Source organism: Xenopus tropicalis, chromosome 7 (assembly GCF_000004195.4).
Source record: "Xenopus tropicalis strain Nigerian chromosome 7, UCB_Xtro_10.0, whole genome shotgun sequence".
Classification (NCBI taxonomy): Eukaryota; Metazoa; Chordata; class Amphibia; order Anura; family Pipidae; genus Xenopus; species Xenopus tropicalis.
Window position 1 is genome coordinate 15908506 of NC_030683.2, and position 22500 is coordinate 15931005.

General features: G+C 40.5%; 1 protein-coding gene across 2 annotated transcripts in view; it reads left to right on the forward strand.

Annotated features, from left to right (window-relative positions):
- Nucleotides 1-22500, forward strand: part of bicc1 (BicC family RNA binding protein 1) — a 185731-nt gene that overhangs the window by 130425 nt on the left and 32806 nt on the right. For both annotated transcript variants that reach the window (XM_031905224.1, XM_031905225.1), the window contains exons 4-6: nt 17427-17506; nt 21067-21225; nt 22024-22077. In XM_031905224.1, coding sequence (XP_031761084.1) covers nt 17427-17506; nt 21067-21225; nt 22024-22077 — 293 coding nt within the window. The remainder of the gene's footprint in view (nt 1-17426; nt 17507-21066; nt 21226-22023; nt 22078-22500) is intronic.

Below are 22500 nucleotides of genomic sequence, written 5' to 3' on the forward strand. Positions count from 1 at the left end.
TTCATTGGCTGCTAGACTGGAGGGTGTGTTTGGTAAACTGAGTTGATAAGCACTGAGCATGCTCAGTTAGCCAATGTCCATTCCTAGGGCAGGGGACCAATGGGTTAGAGAAGGATAAGGAAAAGTGATTAAGGGGATGCTGCAGCCTTAATATTAATCTTTTAACAGGAGTGGCCAGTATTTAAAGATTTTAAAGAGGCTGTGTGGGGGGGGGGGGGGGGGTTACATGTCCTTAATTACCATTTTTATGCTGTAGACTTTTAGTTAATAAATGTAATGTTAGTGAGAGATTTTGATTTTATTGATCTAAATGGGCTTGTTCACATTAGCAACATAAGCAGATGGAGTTGCAACAAGGTACAACTTTCTTGCAGCAGGAGGATCAGAGTCACACCAGTTTTTCTGTTGCTGTACCTTTTCATATTGATTTCAGTTAATGCATTTAATTTTGAAGGACTAGCTTTAATTTTGGAACATAAACATGATTGGTTGAAAGAAGGATGCGGTTGGGTCTGAACAGGGCATGTGGCCAGACACTCCCCAGATCCCTTTGGTCCAGGTTGGCGTCTTTTGCCTGTGTGGCTGGAATGATACGTGACAATGAAAATCATCTATGGTGGTGACCAAGAGATTTTCAATAATATCAATTGTGTTAAACAGAAGGTTTCAACAAAGGCATGAGGAGAGAAGGCGGGTCTTCTGTGCTTGGGGGTAAGGGTAAATGCCCATACTATGTAAGCATTTATATTTATGTTTCAGATCTGAGTCTTAGCAGAAGGACTCAATAGCAATGCTTTGTGAAGGAGGAATTTATCCAATGTCCTCAACATGTGAAACGCCCATTGAATTCATAATGTTCTTATGTATGGACAAACAAGTTAATACCTGGTAAAACTGTGCTTAAACCGATTAGTTTGGCAAATTGACCTCTTGTCCTAACTTACCTTTGATCAACCAAAAAGAATAAGACAGGCCATCTACTGACCAAGATAGAACTGGTCCACAATCCTTCTAAAAGGCCCAGTTATCTGTGGGCTGCTCCTTTTGGATAAGAACAATTCTGCCATCCAGGTATGGCCATTACCTTGACAAAAGGCTCATTGTGACCTGATTGCATCTGTCTAGAATCAAGGTGTATAGCCAGGGATCCCCAACCCTTTTTTATTTGTGAGGCACAGTCTGATGTAAAAGAGTTGGGGAGCCAAACAAGCATGAAAAATCAAAAATCAAGCATGTCTTTGGGGATGCCAAATAAGGACTGTGATTGGCTATTTGGTAACCCAAATTGGACTGCTAGCCTATAGGAGGCTCTGCTTGGAGTAAAACTGTATCTCTGTGCTTCCAAAACTTGCCTCCAAGCCAACAATTAAAAAATGGTTGCCTACTTTGGGGCCACTGGAAGCAACATCGAAGGGGGTGGTGAACATGTTGCTCCTCAGCCACTGGTTGGGTATCACTGGTATATACCAAGGGTTGCCACCGGTCCGGTTTTGACCCGAACAGCCCAGTTTTCGGAAGGGCTGCCTGGGCCAAAACCTTCTGCCTGGTTTCCCTAAGGGAAAACCGGCAGGACTTGGTAACTTTGACACGGCGATTGGCCAAGTGCCTGTCTCTGCTTTATAGCCCTGCCCCATGACAGCACAGGCCCGCCTCTTCCTGCACCCCTGGAAACTGTATATATATATATATCAGTATCAGTAGAAGACCTTTTAAAGATATAAAGATAGGACCAGGTGTGTGTCAATATTGCACTTATATTTGAAGTATACTATTTTGTCTTGGGGCTCTTAACTCATGTTTGGCCCAGATACGGAAAGGTGTAGATATCACCATATTGTTGATGATGTGTATATTATTCTTCATTCCAGCCAATCATATTTCTTCTACTGTGCCCGGTATTTTGTCTGTACTGTTACGGTCAGCATTGGGTTAATGGTATTTCAGAATGCTTCCAGAGTGCTCTTTAAAAAAAAAAAAAAAAAAAAAAATATGTAAATAGAACATTTATTTCTATCATAGTGATATTGCACACTAGAATTTTGGCCAAAAAATAGATGAACAAAAATGTATCCTTATCACAGCTGCTCCGAACAACAGATCATGGAGGAGAAGAAGAAAAAAAAAAAAAGTAAATAAATGTTTGGAATGAGACAATCGCACCCACGCACATAACTTGTGAGCCTAATGGAAAGCAGATGCATCACACGTTACAATGGCTGCATGTATACGGATCCATCTGGCCATTCCAAGCTAAACACGTTATGTCAGCAGGAAAGTAAATCTAATCCTTGCGCATCAGGAAGCCGAATTTCGCCAACATCAAGACTAGCGCCGCCGACTGCAAAGTGCTTTGATAGCTTACTGCGCCGAGCGTAAATAATATAATTGCTCTGGATAATATTATGTGTTCTGTAGCGAATGTGTGTTGTAACCGGTGCGTCTCTGAGATATGCAGCTTGGCCTTAATCCTCTTGTGTATACCCACCAAAACACATCTGGGTTGTTGTCATCACTCATTGGGGCCCTGTTAATACATTCTGTGCAGTTTTTGTTTTTTAAATCGATTTTTATTGGGGCAGAGGGGCACCCAAATTCCTGCCTAAGTTCTGACATCCTAGGATTGGTTAACTGCAGCTGCAATGATGGGGGACTTGGGCACAATATTTTGGGGTGAAAACAACAATAAAGTAGATCTTGATGAGCCATTTTTGTGTTCTGAACCATAACCGAACTCTCCCCAACTCAGTAGAGTGAGCATGTCTCAATGGAATAGGGACTGAGGAACAGAACATTTCCCAGTACAGGTATGGGACCTGTTATCCAGAATGCTAGAGACCAAAGGTATTCCAGATAAGGGGTCTTTCCGTAATTTGGATCTCCCTACCTTAAGTCTATTAAAAAATCAAGAAAATCTAGAAACCAAATGTATAGGAGACCTTTGGGATCATTGTCCTGTGTCATTACTGGTTTGTATTATTATTATTATTAACATTTATTTATAAAGCGCCAACATATCCCGCAGTGCTGTACAATAAGTGGGTTCCATACATTGGACATACAGAGTAACATATAAAGCAATCAATAACCGATACATGAGGTGAAGAGAGCCCTGCCCAAAAGAGCTTACAATCTACAGTATCAAGAATTGGGCAGACAATTTAGGGAGGCTGTCTAATGGGTTTGTGTGACCTTAATTACTCTTGTTGTGTTAAATAAAACATGTGTTACTATTTTCCTAGACATAGTTCCATTGCAAATGGGTTGCTCTTGGTGTAATATAATTAAACCTGAACTGGTAATGAGTACCTGAGAGGAAGAGTTTTTGGAACATTCTCTCTCCCTCGGGACACAAAGGCGGCTAAGTTCATTCTAAGCAAGTAATAACGTTGATACTTGTAGCTGCAAAGGATAAGTGAGATGGCACAAGTGAACTGCGTTGTGTTGGCCCCTGACCGTTGAGTCAATAGCTGAAGGGGGAAAAAAAAAAAGACATGTTGTAACGTCAGTTTATTTCCCTGCCTTTATTATGATTGCCTGTGGCCTCCAGGGTTCCAACCCAGATCTGAACTTGACAGAATCTTCCCTTCTGCTGCGCAGATTCCTGTTCGGAACAGAATGCAAGAATGTAGTGGAGTGACCAATAGGGTCTTTCCCTATGCACATGCTGTGGTATTTCCTATAAAATGGACTACTACTAAGTTTCATTTATAGGGCTGGGACTGGCCAAACCAATCGTGACCGGTTAGTCACCCCTTTTCCATAAGTGCCCTTTTAATTTCCGTACATGATTATAAAGAGAGCTGTGTGGGTGGCTCAAATGCCTGCGGTCCGCACACTGTACGTTTGCTTTTCTAAACAGTCTAGCTGTGGTTAAACCATGTCGTTGTGTTGGGAAACAGCAATATGATATCTCTGGGACTTGACAGAGTTTTTGTGCTGCGAGCATTTAGGACAGAATGTTTTCAGGCGACAAAAGCATGTAAATGGTGCCAAATAAACACACGGATATTCTAGCAAGACAAGAGGTCCTTTGAGATGGAGTTGATTACATGTATTGATGGTTATGAAGCTGACGCAGACGTACAACCAACCGAGAATACAAGATTATACGTAGATCTCAGACGTCTACAAACCAGATAAGTGGTCAATAAACCCATTCCACACAAAATGGAAGGGTTTCTAAAAAAAGGAACAGAAAATAAATGTTCATCTGTGGTCACTATGGAATCTCCTTGGGCTGGCTATCTTGGGATCGCGGTGGTGTGATCTGGATGTTTCCCAGTGTTGAGAAATTCCCAGCTTCTTTTTATTTATGTAGCACATAGCAACACGGACAAATGGTGTGTACTGAAATATGTTGGTGAAGGAGCGCTCCTCGGCTAGAGAGAAACCAGAGCCGGTTGGCTGTGTTAGTAAAAGGAATGGAGGATTTCTATCAAGAAGACAGCATGGCCAACTTGGGAATGTTAAAGCAGGACTAAAGGGCTTATGATATCATTTTGTGTGTAATGTATAGGTGCTCTACAGGATAACTCCTGAGATGTTTATTCACCAGTCGAAATCTCAAGGAGAAGCAAGGAAAAGCGGATTTAATCTTAATGAGCAAAAAGAAGTTTTTTTCAGTTGCAACAGTGAAACTATGGCACCCTCACATGTTTCCCTCTCCTGGGGTTTATCCTCTGGCTTTTCTTTATTGTACAAAAGGAAAAAAAAAATCTCCCTAAGTTCTTAGGGTGAGCTATGTTAGTTTACATTGCACTCGGCGCCCTATACATTGCACTCGGCGCCCTATACATCCCATTACAGCACACTACCTACCTACGTACCTAACATAATGTCTTTGACTTGGGGGTGGATCAGAGCTTGTTTTTCTAATGGGTGGAACCAACCTTCATTATAAATATTAAAGGTCTCTTCAATCCCTGGTTCCTAAACTGCGGGATGTCCTGGAACAGTGGCTGGGGCTTCCCAGTCTCAGGAACAATTGATGTGGGATCAGGGGGATGAAACCTATTTGCCCCCATAGATACTTCCTGAAGGCCTAGGCTTACAATCTAGATTGTAAGCTCTACGGGTCAGGGACCTCCATCCTCTTGTGTCTTTGACTCTTAACTTATTGCAACTGTATCTTTTATTTATCTGTATTTATTGTTATACTTTGTATTTATCTATTATTATCTTAATAACCCCCTGTTTGTATTAATGTATTCTACTGCACAGCGCTGGGTACATAAGTAGCACTTTATAAATAAAGATATACAGTGGCTTGCAAAAGTATTCGGCCCCCTGGAACTTTTCCACATTTTGTCACATTACAGCCACAAACATAAATCAATTTTATTGGAATTCCACGGGAAAGACCAATACAAAGTGGTGTACACGTGAGAAGTGGAACGAAAATCATACATGATTCCAAACATTTTTTACAAATAAATAACTGCAAAGTGGGGTGTGCGTAATTATTCAGCCCCCTGAGTCAATACTTTGTAGAACCACCTTTTGCTGCAATTCCAGCTGCCAGGCTTTTAGGGTATGTCTCTACCAGCTTTGCCCATCTACAGACTGAAATCCTTGCCCATTCTTCTTTGCAAAACAGCTCCAGCTCAGTCAGATTAGATGGACAGCGTTTGTGAACAGCAGTTTTCAGATCTTGCCACAGATTCTCCATTGGATTTAGATCTGGACTGTGACTGGGCCATTCTAACACATGGATATGTTTTGTTTTAAACCATTCCATTGTTGCCCTGGCTTTATGTTTAGGGTCGTTGTCCTGCTGGAAGGGGAACCTCCGCCCCAGTCTCAAGTCTTTTGCAGACTCCAAGAGGTTTTCTTCCAAGATTGCCCTGTATTTGGCTCCATCCATCTTCCCATCAACTCTGACCAGCTTCCCTGTCCCTGCTGAAGAGAAGCCCCCCCAGAGCATGATGCTGCCACCACCATATGTGACAGTGGGGATGGTGTGTTCAGATTGATGTGCAGTGTTAGTTTTCCACCACACATAGCGTTTTGCATTTTGCCCAAAAAGTTCCATTTTGGTCTCATCTGACCAGAGCACCTTCTTCCACATGTTTGCTGTGTCCCCCACATGGCTTGTGGCAAACTGCAAACGGGACTTCTTATGGTTTTCTGTTAACAATGGCTTTCTTCTTGCCACTCTTCCATAAAGGCCAACTTTGTGCAGTGCACGACTAATAGTTGTCCTACGGACAGATTCCCCCACCTGAGCTGTAGATCTCTGCAGCTCCCCCAGAGTCACCATGGGCTTCTTGGCTGCATTTCTGATCAGCGCTCTCCTTGTTCGGCCTGTGAGTTTAGGTGGACGGCCTTGTCTTGGTAGGTTTAAAGTTGTGCCATACTCCTTCCATTTCTTAATGGTCGCTTGAACAGTGCTCCGTGGGATGTTCAAGGCTTTGGAAATCTTTTTGTAGCCTAAGCCTGATTTAAATTTCTCAATAACTTTATCCCTGACCTGTCTGGTGTGTTCTTTGGACTTCATGGTGTTGTTGCTCCCAATATTCTCTTAGACAACCTCTGAGGCCGTCACAGAGCAGCTGTATTTGTACTGACATTAGATTACACACAGGTGCACTCTATTTAGTCATTAGCACTCATCAGGCAATGTCTATGGGCACCTGACTGCACTCAGACCAAAGGGGGCTGAATAATTACACACACCCCACTTTGCAGTTATTTATTTGTAAAAAATGTTTGGAATCATGTATGATTTTCCTTCCACTTCTCACGTGTACACCACTTTGTATTGGTCTTTCACGTGGAATTCCAATAAAATTGATTCATGTTTGTGGCTGTAATGTGACAAAATGTGGAAAAGTTCAAGGGGGCCGAATACTTTAGCAAGCCACTGTACATACATACATACACACAAGGCCAACTTGTTTTAAGGTGATATTTTGGGTGAGCCATTAATGTCCTAGATATGCATGGAACTATGGTGAAGTGACTAAGTGCTTTCATTTGCTTTGTTATGAGCTAAGGGGGAACCTTAACAAATGTTGAATCTCAAAAGGGTGCTTGAATTAACCAATAAATATATTTTGTAGCTTGTATACAGTAGAAGTATCTGTGTATCTGCATGATAAGTATTCCTAAAGCACCGCATGACACTTGCCGGGGAAAGCTGCCATTCTCTAGAGAAATGTGGCTTCAGAAACACCATGTCTTACTATAGAAAGTTGGTCTATTTTAAAGGTTTTCATGCACCGTTAGTGAGGCTATATTCTTTGGCTGGGTTTCATTCGTGGGTGGCCAGCTTGTGAGACTGGCAACTGCAATTACGGATTGGGGAGAGAGAACACAAGCTTCTTTTGAAGAGACAACAAGCTTCTTGAAAAGGCTCTTATCAAATAATTAAGGCTTTTGGCAATCATTGGTTGGAAGATTAAAATCCCTATCGGTGATGGGACACTGCAACGAGGATATTTATGAAGTATTTGTTGCAATTTAAAAAAAAAATAAAGTGGCTGCTGAGCAGAAATAGTCCTACTGAGCCTGAAGTTGGGATCGGAGAGCGGTTCTGGCTTTTGCCCAGCGGTGACGCGTGTTCTCTGTTTTTCTGTAAGTCAGGGAGGGAGCGCTAGATAAGAGGTTATAAATATGCAGAAGAAAATATACTGCGTTATCTCTCCTCTGGCCGGCAGCCCAGATGGACGCTAAGATGCGCTGCTTATTAATGCTGAATCATTTATTAGGAGTCATGAAAACAACATGCAAGGATTCTCTCATTTCATGCACGCTGGGTGCGCCAGTCATGTGATGATAAAAGAATTCTGATCGGATACGGTCATGATTTGTATGGGGTACTTTTTATTTCTTAACACTGTTAACATAATAATAATCCATTCTACTATTTAAAATGTTATTCTTGAACCAACAAATGTATTTGTAGCTGTAATATTGGTGTGTAGGCGCCATCTCAGTGCATTGTGCCTGAGTCTGAGCTTTCAGCCAGCGCTACACATTAGAACTGCTTTCAGCTAACCTATTGTTTCTCCTACTCCCATGTAACTGGAGGAGTCCCAAGCCGGACTTGGACTTCTTACTATTGAGTGCTATTCTGATACCTACTGGGAGCTGCTATCTTGCTCCCTTCCCATTGTTCTGCTGATCGGCTGCTGGGAGTGGGGGGGGGGATATCACTCCAACTTGCAGCGCAGCAGTAAAGTGTGCCTGAGTCTGAGCTTTCAGAAGGAGCCAGCGCTACACATTAGAACTGCTTTCAGCTAACCTATTGTTTCTCCTACTCCCATGTAACTGGAGGAGTCCCAAGCCGGACTTGGATTTCTTACTATTGAGTGCTATTCTGATACCTACTGGGAGCTGCTATCTTGCTCCCTTCCCATTGTTCTGCTGATCGGTTGCTGGGGGGGGGGCGATATCACTCCAACTTGCAGCGCAGCAGTAAAGTGTGACTGAAGTTTATCAGAGCACAGGTCACATGGCTGTTGCACCCTGGGAAATGAAGAATATAGCTAGCTCCATGGGAAATTTCAAAATTAAATATAAAAAAATCTATTTGTGTCTTTGAAAAACAGATTACAATGCAGGATTCTGCTGGAGAAGCTCTATTAACTGATGGGTTTTGAAAAAAAAAAAAAAAAAATGTTTTCCCATAACCGGATTCATTTAAGTCAATAAGTGCAACCAACTACCTGCTATTGAGAAAGTTTCAATTCATACAAGGGCTCTGTTCACTGGAGTTCCTGTTGTTCTGAATGTACCATGCCACGTCAAACTTAATTTAACATAGACTAAATATGAAAATCCGAGACCTTATTTTCTTAGACAGAATCCCTGCAATCTTGGGATAAATGTTCATTTTGGTAATTCCGTTAATTTCCAGGAAGATTTTCCTCTTGTTTCTTTGGAAAATGGCTTTACCCTTGATTGTCTCAATAAACACACTGCAAATCTAATTAGTGGTTTGTGGAGAGAAAAAAAAGAAACCTGAAAAATTGTTCATTTTTGATCACGTTGTAAAGGTTTTCGTTATAATGAAAAATCAACATACAGTATATCTGCTTTGGGCATCAGTGTTTCAGTTTGGGTTTAATTATACATTCTTAACCTTCCAAATAGTAAAAAAAAAAGGGTGAATTATATTCATTTATACATTGATAGAAGCGTGGAAAGCTTACACTCTAAATGGGGAGCGACAACAATCTAGAAAAAGACAAACCTGCTTTTGGGCGCTGCTACCTGATTTCCATTAATACATTTTACAAAACTGACCTAAAAGTTCAGTGATTAATTTGTCTACCATATGTACTGGAAGTGTAATGACACCTAGTAGTTAAGTTTGCTGCTTACCAGCTTATGGTCTACTGGTAGATCACGATCTGCCTTTTGGGAAACATTTCTATGTACATGATTTACTAGAATTTACTTTCTTTTCTTTCTCTTTTCTTTTCTTTCTTTCTCTTTTCTTTTCTTTTCTAAACTTTTCTTTTCTTTCTTTCTCCTTTTCTTTTCTAAACTTTTCTTTCTTTCTTTCTTTTTTCCTTTCTTTCTCTTTCTTTCCTTTCTCTTTCTTTCCTTCTTTCTTTCTTTTTTCCTTTTCTTTCCTTCCTTCCTTCCTTCCTTTCTTTCCTTTCTTTCCTTTCTTTCCTTTCTTTCCTTTCTTTCCTTTCTTTCCTTTCTTTCCTTTCTTTCCTTTCTTTCCTTTCTTTCTTTCCTTCTTCAAAAACCCAGGGGCCAACACATGTGCACAGTTGAGTGAAGTTGAGTAAAGTTTGACTTTTCACTCTACTGCTTGTGCACACCCAGCCCAAAGTAAAGATGGCCATATACGGGCCGATTTATGTATGGGGCCTCCAACAGACTTTCCTGATCTATATCTGACCAAAAATTGGGCAGGTTTGATTTGTGTGTCAGATTGGTTAATGCATCAGCTCATTGATGTGGTCCAACAGTGCCTATGCCCATCATAATTTAAAAGTTTGCCCTATCTCACCCACCTTAGGTGGGCATATCGGTAAAGGATTCACTTATTTTGCGACCTCGCTAAACGAGGGGATCGTAATGTGTATGGCCGCCTTAGGAAGCAGGATACTTGCACAGATATACCCCAGGCCAGTGCAGTTTTCTGCCAGCAGGAGCGCCAGCCGGGGTATCAGGCAAGTGATTATAATCACCGAGGGGTGCACCCCCCAGTGATTGAAACTTTTTTCTAAAATGTATGAGAATGGCCTTCGTTTCTATTGGACACCCATCTTGAAATTATGTTCAGTGTAAGACTTGGGGGTCACCACTCATTTGCTTCCCTAGATAATTTTGGAAATGTGATTGAAGGGGAAGCAGTTCTTAGGCCTGCCATGTGTTCTGTACCAGTAAGGGCCTCATTCTCCGCTACCCCCCTCCCTATTCATTGTGTAGAATGGCAACGTCCCAACCGAAGAGGTTTTCTGCACCCCAGTTTATTGGAGCTACAACTAAAATTTGTTTCCAAGTGCATCATCTGTAAACACACCTACTTAGCTTTCTGGCACACTTCTGTGTAAACTGACAAAACCCAACACTAGTTCTGCCCAGCCGGTTGTGCTGCCATGTCTGTCCGTCCTGAGCTGGGGCTGGTGTGTGTCTGTCACAACATCATTTAGACGGAGCTTTGAGCACGACTGTTCCTCGGAGGTTTGCGGTGATGCTGTTGCTGGAATGTTCGCTTTGTTTATTTATTCCTTCATGTTCCCTCTTTGTTTTGAGACTGATTTTTAGGCGATTATGATGTATGTTGATAAAAAGCACAAATGGCTCTGTGAAGACCTAAAATTAAAGGGTAACTAAACCCAGGTGTTTGTATAAAAAAATTAAATATAGATTGGCCAAGTTTTGTATCGAGACTTGTCATAGTACCTGCGCCTGGTGAATTACTTGCCAGGGGATAAAATGCATAGATCAAGGGGAAACTAGCAAACACAGAAGCAATGGCACTCGTACAGGTATAGGACTTGTTATCCAGAATGCTTGGGACCAAGGGTATTCTGGATAAGGGGTCTTTCCGTAATTTGGATCTCCATACCTTAAGTCTGCTAAAAAAATCAATAAAACATTAATTTTTACCCAAGAGGATTGTTTTGCATCCAATAAGGATTATTTATATCTTAGTTGGGATCAAGTACAGGTACTGTTTTATTATTACAGAGAAAAGGGAATCATTTAACCATGAAATAAACCCAATAGGGCTGTTCTGCCCCAATAAGGGGTAATTATATCTTAGTTGGGATCAAGTACAGGTACTGTTTTATTATTACAGAGAAAAGGGAATCATTTAACCATTAAATAAACCCAATAGGGCTGTTCTGCCCCCAATAAGGGGTAATTATATCTTAGTTGGGATCAAGTACAGGTACTGTTTTATTATTACAGAGAAAAGGGAATCATTTAACCATTAAATAAACCCAATAGGGCTGTTCTGCCCCCAATAAGGGGTAATTATATCTTAGTTGGGATCAAGTACAGGTACTGTTTTATTATTACAGAGAAAAGGGAATCATTTAACCATTAAATAAACCCAATAGGGCTGTTCTGCCCCCAATAAGGGGTAATTATAGCTTAGTTGGGATCAAGTACAGGTACTGTTTTATTATTACAGAGAAAAAGAAAAACAGTTTTAAAATTCTGAATTATTTGATTAAAATGGAGTCTATGGGAGATGGGCTTTCTAGATAATGGGTTTCCGGATAAGGGGTCCCATACCTGTACTTGCGTGCCAGTGGAAAGATCTAAGTGTGTCATTGTCACAACTCACACTCGGAAAACTAGAACTCCGCATTTTATTTTGGTAGTTTAATGGCAAACAGAATATTTCTTTGTCTGTCGTTCACATTTTCAAAATTCCTTTGTCATTTGTTAATTATCCAAATACTTTTACTTTCCAAATGTTCCTTTAATGAGAATAAGGTTGGAATGTGACACACTAAAATAAGGTTGAGTGAAAATGACATTAGTTAAATTGAATTAGTATCTTATTAAATGAAACACATACCAAAATTATAATCGGAGATTCTCGTTTGGGAAACTTCTTACACTGGTGGAAAAGAATTTGGTCCCCATTTTAATTTTTTTGCTCAGTTTTGTATTACCGGCAACAATTGTTTCCTGTATAGAAATGATCTGAGTTTTCCCCCCTGAGAATGACTATTACATGGACAGCAATTCGGAAATGTAGCCATTACGAAATAATGGGGATTTTTGAAACTTTTTTTTTTTTTTTTTTTTTTTTAATTATTAGCCGTACATAAAAAAGTAACTCAACTCATTTTTATCTTTTAAAAAACTGGTAAAATAGTTGGTGTTGGACAAACCAAAGTAGTATTGAAATTGAAACTGAGATAAGAAAAGATTTACTAAAGCTTGATTTCTTATCAGTATCAGACATGTTATAAACCCAAGATTTTGTTCGGGGCTAACCCATGGGTGTTTCATTGTTTCGCCCAGAACAGTGATCCCCAACCAGTGCCACGGGGGCAACATGTTGCTCCCCAACCCCTTGGATGTTGCTCTCAGTGCCCCCAAACCAGGGAGTTATTTTTGAATTCCTGACTTGGGGGCAAGTTTTGGTTGAATAAAAACAAGATTTCCTACCAAATAAAGCCCCTGTAAGCTGATAGGGTGCATAGAGGCCCCTAATAGCCAATCTTAGCCCTTATTTGGCTCCTCCATGAACTTTTATGGTGCTTGTGTTGCTCTCCAAGTCTTTTTACATTTGACTGTGGCTCACGAGTAAAGGTCCCCATACACGGGCCGATCCGCTCGCTTCGTGATGTCGGCAAGCGAGCGGATTTTCTCCCGATATCCCCCACCTATGGGTGGGGGATATCGAGAGAATCCAGGATAATTCCCTGGCCCTGGGGCCGAACGATCGTATCATCACGACGGGCACAGGAAAAATCGGTCCGGGGACCGCATCAACCAGCCGATGCGGTTCCCAATCCGACTAGATTTTCTAACCTGCCTGATCGAGATCTGCTCGATTTCAGGCCAGATATCGGTCGGGCAGTCCCGTCGGTAGTGCCCATACATGGGCCGATAAGCTGCCAAAACGGTCTTAGGGACCCATATCGGCAGCTAGAATCAGCCCGTGTATGGGGACCATTAGAAAGTTTGGGGACCCCTGGCCCAGAACAATGAGCCGTACTGATCAATTGGCCAAACCTAAAAATAAACGGATGATAAACCTTCAATGAGTTCTAATTTCTCTTTACTTTTCCACCAGTCCAAATTAGATCTTGCTCTCGCCCATTAGGTGCAAATCTGTTCTTGTAAGTTGATTTTTTATGTCTTGTTCTCTGTATTGTTTGATATAATGATTTAGGGCCTTGCTGAATAGGCTCCATAAATTGGCTTACAGAAATAACAAACTCAAGCCTCTCAGTCTGTGCATATTTCTCCTAAATGATTTTCTCTGAGACTTTTTCCTACTCCAGTCAAACATCGCTTTTGTCTTTATTCATTCCACGGTAAGTTTTCCTTGGCGATAGCGTTCATATAAATTTTACATCGAACTCATGACAAAATAAATTGTCCTTGATTTCAAGTTCCTGAAAGTTTCTCTCGACTCGTTCGGCCGCTTTGCCGCGTGATGAGGGTTTCTGTAACCTGCCTTCCAAGTCTTTGTTATGAATAATTCATATTTGAAGCCTTTGCCATTTGCAAGTTCTGCTTCTGTTTTTCATTAGCTGAATTCTCCTTCCAGGACTATTAGAATTTTTTTTTTTGGAAATTTTATAGTTTAGATCTGTATATCTGAAGTTGGTATGTAGAACCGATTTATTTTAAGAAGTCTTTTTTTGGTTTCTCGGAACATATACAAGAACTTCTGTGCCCCACCTTGGTATAGTTGATTATTTCAGCATTTTTCTCCCTTTTTATGGATTAAAGTCCGTTAATCATTTTTTTGGCAAATGGCATAATGGGCCTGCGTAATTATTTATTCAATGGAACGTGTATAACCATACAAAGCAATTAAAGCTCTTAAGGTTGTGGCCAATTGGATGACTTTTCTTATAGTGTTTGATCACCAAGAAGACATTTCTGAATATAATGATGGTGGTCCCTCAAACCATGGAGCTATATGAGAGAAGCTATGATATAGAGAAGAAAATAAAAAAGTACTATTTTGGATCTGATATATAGGTCTGATTCTCATTATTGCCAATATGTGACTCAAGAAAATATGAGTTGCCAATACTGATCAAACGGCCATGTCCTGACTTTCTATAGTAAGAGATAAAAGGGAATGTATTAGCTTCAATTCTGCTCATAGGTAGAGACTCATAAAGTTTTAGTTGGACCTAACCTTTGCTCATAGGGAGAGAATCATAAAAAATTTAGTAAGGCCTGACTATTAGGTAGAGAATCATAAAGATTTAGTTGGGCCTAACTTTTGCTCATAGGGAGAGAACCGTAAAGATTGTTATTCCTGAATTCTGCTCATTGGTAGAGAGAATCCTAAAGATTTAGTTAGGCCTATCTTTTGCACATACCTAGCGAGTCATAAAGATTTAGTTAGGCCTGACTTCTGCTCATAGGTAGAGAGAATCCTAAAGATTTAGTTAGGCCTAACTTTTGCTCATAGCTAGAGAGTTAGAAAGATTTAGTTTGGCCTGACTTCTGCTCATTGGTAGAGAATCAAAAAGATTTAGTTAGGCTACCTATGAGCAGATTCAGGCCTAACTAAATCTTTGATTCTCTCTACCTATGAGCAAAAGTCAGGCCTAACTAAATCTTTATGATTCTCTAGCTATGAGCAAACATTAGGCCTAACTAAATCTTTATGATTTTCTCCCTATGAGCAAAAGTTAGGCCTGACTTCTGCTCATAGGTAGAGAGAATCATAAAGATTTAATTAGGCCTGACCTTTGCTCATAGCTAGAGAGTCATAAAGATTTAGTTAGGCCTAGCCTCCCCAAAAAGAGACCAAATGCTATATAATTAAATCAGCCAGTGACTCCAGCAGGGCAACCTCTTGGTCTACCATCTCTATTTTTTTTTCATAAAGTTTGACTTCTGAAAGCAAAACTTTCAGACCTTACGGACTTACCTGAGGGCGTTAATTTTTCATCAAATTTTAGTCTTTCTGGGAGATGCTTACACACATTGTATTTAGGGTATGGTATCATTTAGAAATTCAACTCAATTTCGCGTTAATACAATCCTTCTGAATGTCTGGATAATCTTCTCTATTAACTGCTGCGAAAATACAGATTTTTGTGGTTGCACAGCTTTGTATTTAAGAAAGAATTCTTAAATTGCTCTGTTAGAAAGATGCCTAAGCCAGACCGTTCCCTGTCAGAAACAGGTTGAATGCAATATGCATATCAAAATGGGACTAAACATATGTATTACATGGATACGTTCATATAATATTTGCTCTTCATGATGAAGATGAATTACATTGTTGTATTTATCATGTTACCCTTATCTAGATGTTCCTACCTGACTGACTTCTATCTTGGATCCCCCTAGTTACCAATGGGAAACTACTTGTATTAATCTTCAGCTGAAACAACATGGCAGACCACCTGCGGATGATTTACATTTGTTGCGCCTATTTATTTTTGTAGGCATGACTGGAAATCACGTTGACGGTTCATTTCTCATTCTTCATACACTTTCCTTTCTTCCACTTTGGTGAGAAAATATTCCAAATAGTATCTTTTGTGGTTTACATTCCCGTCTGCCCTGCTGTTTCCGCATAAGCGGCCGTGTTTGGACTGTCACTCAGCATTTAATTGGTTTGGAAGTGGCAAAAAAATGAGGCTACGTGCAGTGGATCTTGAATAAGATGTAACACAGTGAGGAGCGGACAACTGGGCCACATGAGGCACGAGGGCAGAAAAGAGCAACAATTTTTATACTTGGAGTGGGATAATATAATTAAAAGTGCCAAGTTTGCTAGAGGTCTAACTACCTTTATCAACCAGTAGGCAGAAGTGATAAGTGGGCTAGTCCATAACCCCTATGTATTGATTTAGCGCCATAAGTGTTCATTGTCATTTGGTCAAAACACAAGGGCAGTTGAATAATGAGAGAAATTCAGAATTCAAGCCAAGTGCTCAAAATTTCTTTGCACAGTATGAATGAGGTCCTTGCTTGAAGAGCTTACGATCAGTGATGTAACTAGATGTTGCTGGATCCCACAGCAAATTCAGTTTAAAGCCCCAAACATGACTAAGTTATGCTACCAAGAAATATTGAAATAGCTCATTAATTAGGGCCTTAAGGTGGCCATACATGGGCCGATTGAAGCTGCCGATATCGGTCCCTTGGACAGATTCGGCAGCTTATCGGCCCGTGTAGGGGCAGGAACGAGGGGCATGCCCAACCAATATCTGGCCTGAAATTGGCCAGATATCGATCGGGCAGGTTAAAAGATTTAGTCTGATGGGGCCCCAGGGCCAAACGTGGAATTAGCCTACATTTTCCCTATATCACCCACCGGTAGGTGAGGATATCGGGAGAAGATCTGCTCGCTTGGAAGCGAGGGGATCTTCACGTGTATGGCCACCTTTACTTACAATTCTGGGCCTCCTGCAACTGCAGGGTCTCCTTCCACTGGAATTATGCCTCTGCTTACAATCTATGAGGAAAAGGAAACCGAAAAAGGATGGGGAGGGGACACGTTCATAAGGCCATACATGTAGCAATAACGATCTTTCGTGCAAAAGATCATTGCCACCCTCCAGGGCTGAATCATCAGATATGGAGGTAAAACAATAGAAATTCTACCACCACCTTCCAATTCAGCCATAAACGTAGATTTTGTTCAGACGCCTTCAACTGTGCCCAATCAAAATCTTTTAACCAGCCCGATCGACGAGACGGCCGATATCTGCAGCTTTTGCTGCCACGTCGAGCAAGGTTTTGTAGGATAATATCGGTGCGTGTATGGCCAGCTTGAGGCTGGTGGTTACACATGGAGATTTGGGGCCCATAATTATATCTCTGCTACCGCTGGCAACAAATCTCCCCATTTGACAGCAGCCTATGGGAGCTTGTCTCATAATGCCATTCATATTGCATTAAACAATACACAATACAGGAATTGTGGCCATAGAAACCTTGACTTGGGGAGAGCTGATACCGGCAACATTGTGTTAATGTTACACTGCAGATATTGCAAAACTGCATTTCAGAATGCTTCAAAAGCCAGATTCTTCTTTGTTAGAAAAGTCTTATTTTGAGGTTTTTTTTATCCCCTTTTTACAGTGCTACAACTTCTTGGCAGTTTGGACTGCCTTTCTGCAGAACAACTCTTCCAGAAAATATATGTAGGTTGTGAAAGTCCTCCAAACCCAGGTATAGGTAGCATAGACATTCCACTGATCTGGCTAACAGTGCTACAAACAAACTCAAATAAAAGTGCTTGATGTGACTTGTGAACTTATCTCCCGTTTTTCTCTCTGCAGATCCGCACATTAAAGTCTCTGGCAAGAAAGAAAATGTGAAGGAAGCGAAGGAACGGATCATGTCAGTGCTGGACACTAAGGTCTGTTGACTTTGTTCCAAATGGCGGCCCCCTGGCATATTACTGCCATTCCAGAACAGCTTTGCTAACAGAATGTTACATAGAGATGCCTTGTGCTCCTCTGGTTGCCTTTGATGTTTTAGGGCAGTGATCCCCAACCAGTGGCTCGGGGGTAACATGTTGCTCCCCAACCCCTTGGATGTTGCTCTCAGTGCCCCCAAACCAGGGAGTTATTTTTGAATTCCTGACTTGGGGGCAAGTTTTGGTTGAATAAAAACAAGATTTCCTACCAAATAAAGCCCCTGTAAGCTGATAGGGTGCATAGAGGCTGCCTAATAGCCAATCTTAGTCCTTATTTGGCTCCTCCATGAACTTTTATGGTGCTTGTGTTGCTCCCCAAGTCTTTTTACATTTGACTGTGGCTCACGAGTAAGAAAGGTTGGGGACCCCTGTTTTAGGGCAACCTAAATATGATCCACCTATTCCATTACTTGTTCAACATAGCTCCGCCTCATGCCTTTGGATAAAAAAAACTCCACTCCTACTTCTTTTTTTGTGTTACAAAAACCCATAGTATCATGTTATAGTAATCTCTTCCATAAGAGTCTATATTAGAGTGTACTCCACTTATGGAAGAGTTGATATTCAGGCCGGTTCCTAGTGTGTTTGGTTGTTCATAGCAGGATTGCATGCTTGGATTCTGTCTCGCTAACCCAGAAAGCCGCTTTTCGTGGCCAACTGCACTGATGCTTCATTGCCGCGGGTCACCTTTAATGACAATAAGTGGTTTCAGAAACACTTGCTCCCCAGTTTTGGATCCTCTGGAAACAATCTAGCAAGAATGCTAAAGAGACAGTAATGGTTGTCAGATTTCTGCAACAGAGTAAATCCTAATTTGCCCACTGGAATTTAAACAATTAGCATTTTTTAAACCATAGGTTTTTTATGCTGCAATGGAATACTAAATACTATGTTTCTTCAAGTGCCACTTATTGATGGTGGTACTGGTATCGGACCCCTTATCCGGAAACCCATTATCCAGAAAGTTCCAAATTATGGAAAGGCCATCTCCCATAGACTCCATTTTAATCAAATAATTTACATTTTTATAAATGATTTCCTTTTTCTCTGTAATAATAAAACAGTACCTGTACTTGATCCCAACTAAGATATAATTACCCCTTATTGGGGCAGAACAGCCCTATTGGGTTTATTTCATGGTTAAATGATTCCCTTTTCTCTGTAATAATAAAACAGTACCTGTACTTGATCCCAACTAAGATATAATTACCCCTTATTGGGGCAGAACAGCCCTATTGGGTTTATTTCATGGTTAAATGATTCCCTTTTCTCTGTAATAATAAAACAGTACCTGTACTTGATCCCAACTAAGATATAATTACCCCTTATTGGGGGCAGAACAGCCCTATTGGGTTTATTTAATGGTTAAATGATTCCCTTTTCTCTGTAATAATAAAACAGTATCTGTACTTGATCCCAACTAAGATATAATTAATCCTTATTGGAGGCAAAACAACCCTATTGGGGTTAATTACTGTTTAAATCATTTTTTTAGTAGACAAGTTAGGAGATCCGAATTATGGAAAGACCCCTTATCTGGAAACCCCCAGTTCCCAAGCATTCTGGATAATGGGTCCCATACCTGGAATGATCCACTTGATGGGGAGAAACACTGGGTAAAGAACATTAGTATTTTGTAGTCATTCCAAAAGTACAAGACACTAAAGTTTTCCAAATTACATTTATTCATACTTTTTATACTCATAGACTGACCCAATCGCCCCCTGTAGACAGGAAGTAGCTTTGTCGCTTTGAATTGATGTGATGTTATTAGAAGATGACAGATGTTTAACAGTAATGGTGCATTCTGAAAGAGATGGTGTGAGAACGCCTGCAACCACAAAAATCTCTGGTTTTAATTAAAATATTTTTGAGATGTAGGCTAGTGTGGGATGATGGAAATAACTTTCATTAGAAATGTGTTTGTGTATAGAAATAAGGGGAGACCAAACAGTGACCAGAGCTCTTTATTTATATGGAGGGCAACAAGCATTCTGGGAAAGGAGACGCAATATGCTCCTAAAATGTCAAATAAGCAGATACACTAATGCTCACCCACAAGCTGCATATACTATATTCATATGCCCATATATATTTATAAATATAGAGCAAATAACAACAAGGCCCGTTGTGTTTTTTGTTTGGCGAGTACTACTCCATGCTCCATATCAAGGCCAGATATCGACCTGTTATCCAGAATTGTTTTCCGAATAAGGGATCTTTCCAAAATTTGGATCTCCATACCACTGGTCTAGTAAAAAATCATTTAAACATTAATTAAACCCAATGATTGTTTTGCCTCTTTTAAGGGTTCATTATAGCTTAGTTGGAATCAAGTACAGGTACTGTTTTATTATTACAGAGAAAAGGGAATCATTTAACCATTAGATAAACCCAATAGGGCTGTTCTGCCCCAATAAGGGGTAATTATATCTTAGTTGGGATCAAGTACAGGTACTGTTTTATTATTACAGAGAAAAGGGAATCATTTAACCATTAAATAAACCCAATAGGGCTGTTCTGCCCCCAATAAGGGGTAATTATATCTTAGTTGGGATCAAGTACAGGTACTGTTTTATTATTACAGAGAAAAGGGAAATCATTTAACCATTAAATAAACCCAATAGGGCTGTTCTGCCCCCAATAAGGGGTAATTATATCTTAGTTGGGATCAAGTACAGGTACTGTTTTATTATTACAGAGAAAAGGGAATCATTTAACCATTAAATAAACCCAATAGGGCTGTTCTGCCCCAATAAGGGGTAATTATATCTTAGTTGGGATCAAGTACAGGTACTGTTTTATTATTACAGAGAAAAGGGAATCATTTAACCATTAAATAAACCCAATAGGGCTGTTCTGCCCCCAATAAGGGGTAATTATATCTTAGTTGGGATCAAGTACAGGTACTGTTCCATATTGGGGGCAGAACAGCCCTATTGGGTTTATTTAATGGTTAAATGATTCCCTTTTCTCTGTAATAATAAAACAGTACCTGTACTTGATCCCAACTAGGATATAATTACCCCTTATTGGGGCAGAACAGCCCTATTGGGTTTATTTAATGTTAACATATGGTCATCCAAATTACTGAAGGACCCCTTATCTGGAAACCCCCCAGATCCTGAGCATCCTGGATAACAGGTCTCCTATACCTGTATTACAAACAGTCTGTTATGACTTACAAGTGATGTGATTTACAAGGCAGGGTGGGCTGTATAAATATACCCTATAGAAGCACAAAGATCCGCCCTCCTTAGAATTCTGTACGGGTTCTGTTGAATTATACAGGTCATGGCATTCCAAGGGGATTTGTAATATCCTTATAATAAATAGACATGTTAGACAGTAGTGACCTCACTAGACCTTGACCTTGAGCAGATGACATCATTACATAAGACAAGGCTCATTAGCCACTTGCATGTTTTAATTTCAAAGGCCCTTTTGGGCTCCACCACCAAGGTGCATCATGGTTAATTGAACATTTGCATTATCTGTAGAGTAATCGGGTGACGCTGAAGATGGACGTGTCACACACGGAGCATTCGCATGTCATTGGGAAAGGCGGTAACAATATCAAGAAGGTGATGGAAGAAACGGGCTGCCACATCCATTTCCCAGACTCCAACAGGAATAACCAAGCAGAGAAAAGCAACCAGGTAAGTCTGACTCCTTTTATATCTGAAATAAACACTCAATCTGACTTTGCCTCTTGGGTTTTGGATTTGACTCATTGTAGCTTCTCTCCACCACAAATGACTTAAAGACAATGGCACTTATCAATTTCTCATGTTTGTGGCCCCAGTGTTTAGTAGCTTGGGGGGATTACCAACCAATTATAGTGCAAGTTTACTTTTGCATTAAATTTGATGTAGATATGGGAAAGTTTTGAATTTGCCTTCATTTTTGTTATTTTTATTTTTAGTGGTTTTTAATTAGTTTAGCTTTTTGTGTAGCGGCTCTCCTGTTTGAAGTTTCAGCAGCTATCTTGTTGCTTGGGTCTAATATAACCTAGCAACCAGGCAGTGGCTTGGATAAGAGAGTGAAGAAATATAAATATTAGGGGAGACTGAACAGAAAGATAAGGAATTAGTAGCAGCAATAACAAAAGAATTGTAGCCTCAAAGAGCTGTAGAATTTTGGCTACTGGGGTCAGTGACCCCCATATGAGATCTGGAAAGAGCAAGACGAGGAAGACCAATATTTGAAAAACTATAATAAATAAACATATATATATAATGAAATAAATTCTGATTGAAAGATTGCTAAGAATAGGCCATTCTATAACATATTAAAAGTTAACTCAAAGGTATACTACCCCTTTAATTATTTGTGGAGTTTTATTATTTTTTTCCTATTAACAGCACATGAGTTAATTAGTCAGAGAGTTGGGTTCTAATGCCAGTTGGTAGGAGGGTTGGCATCATGCCCATTTCTAACGCTCACATTTCTTGCAGGTGTCGATTGCAGGGCAACCAGCTGGTGTGGAGTCTGCAAGAGTACGAATAAGGGCAAGTATTGATATATTCCTGTGTGACCCAGTAGGTCCTTCCAGCAGGCACGAGGGCACCCATTTCAGTTAGAAGGTTTTATCTTAATATTCGGAAAGCTGTAAATTTGTGGAATTCCTTCCCTGAACCAGCGTACCGGCTGATACATTATATAGCTTTAAGAAGGGGCTGGATGGATTCTTAGCAAGTGAGGGAATACAGGGTTAGGGGAGATAGCTCTTAGTACAAGCTCTTGTACTGAGAGCTATCTCCCATACCCCTGTATTCCCTCACTTGTACTGAGAGCTATCTCCCCTACCCCTGTATTCCCTCACTTGTACTGAGAGCTATCTCCCCTACCCCTGTATTCCCTCACTTGTACTGAGAGCTATCTCCCCTACCCCTGTATTCCCTCACTTGTACTGAGAGCTATCCCCCCTACCC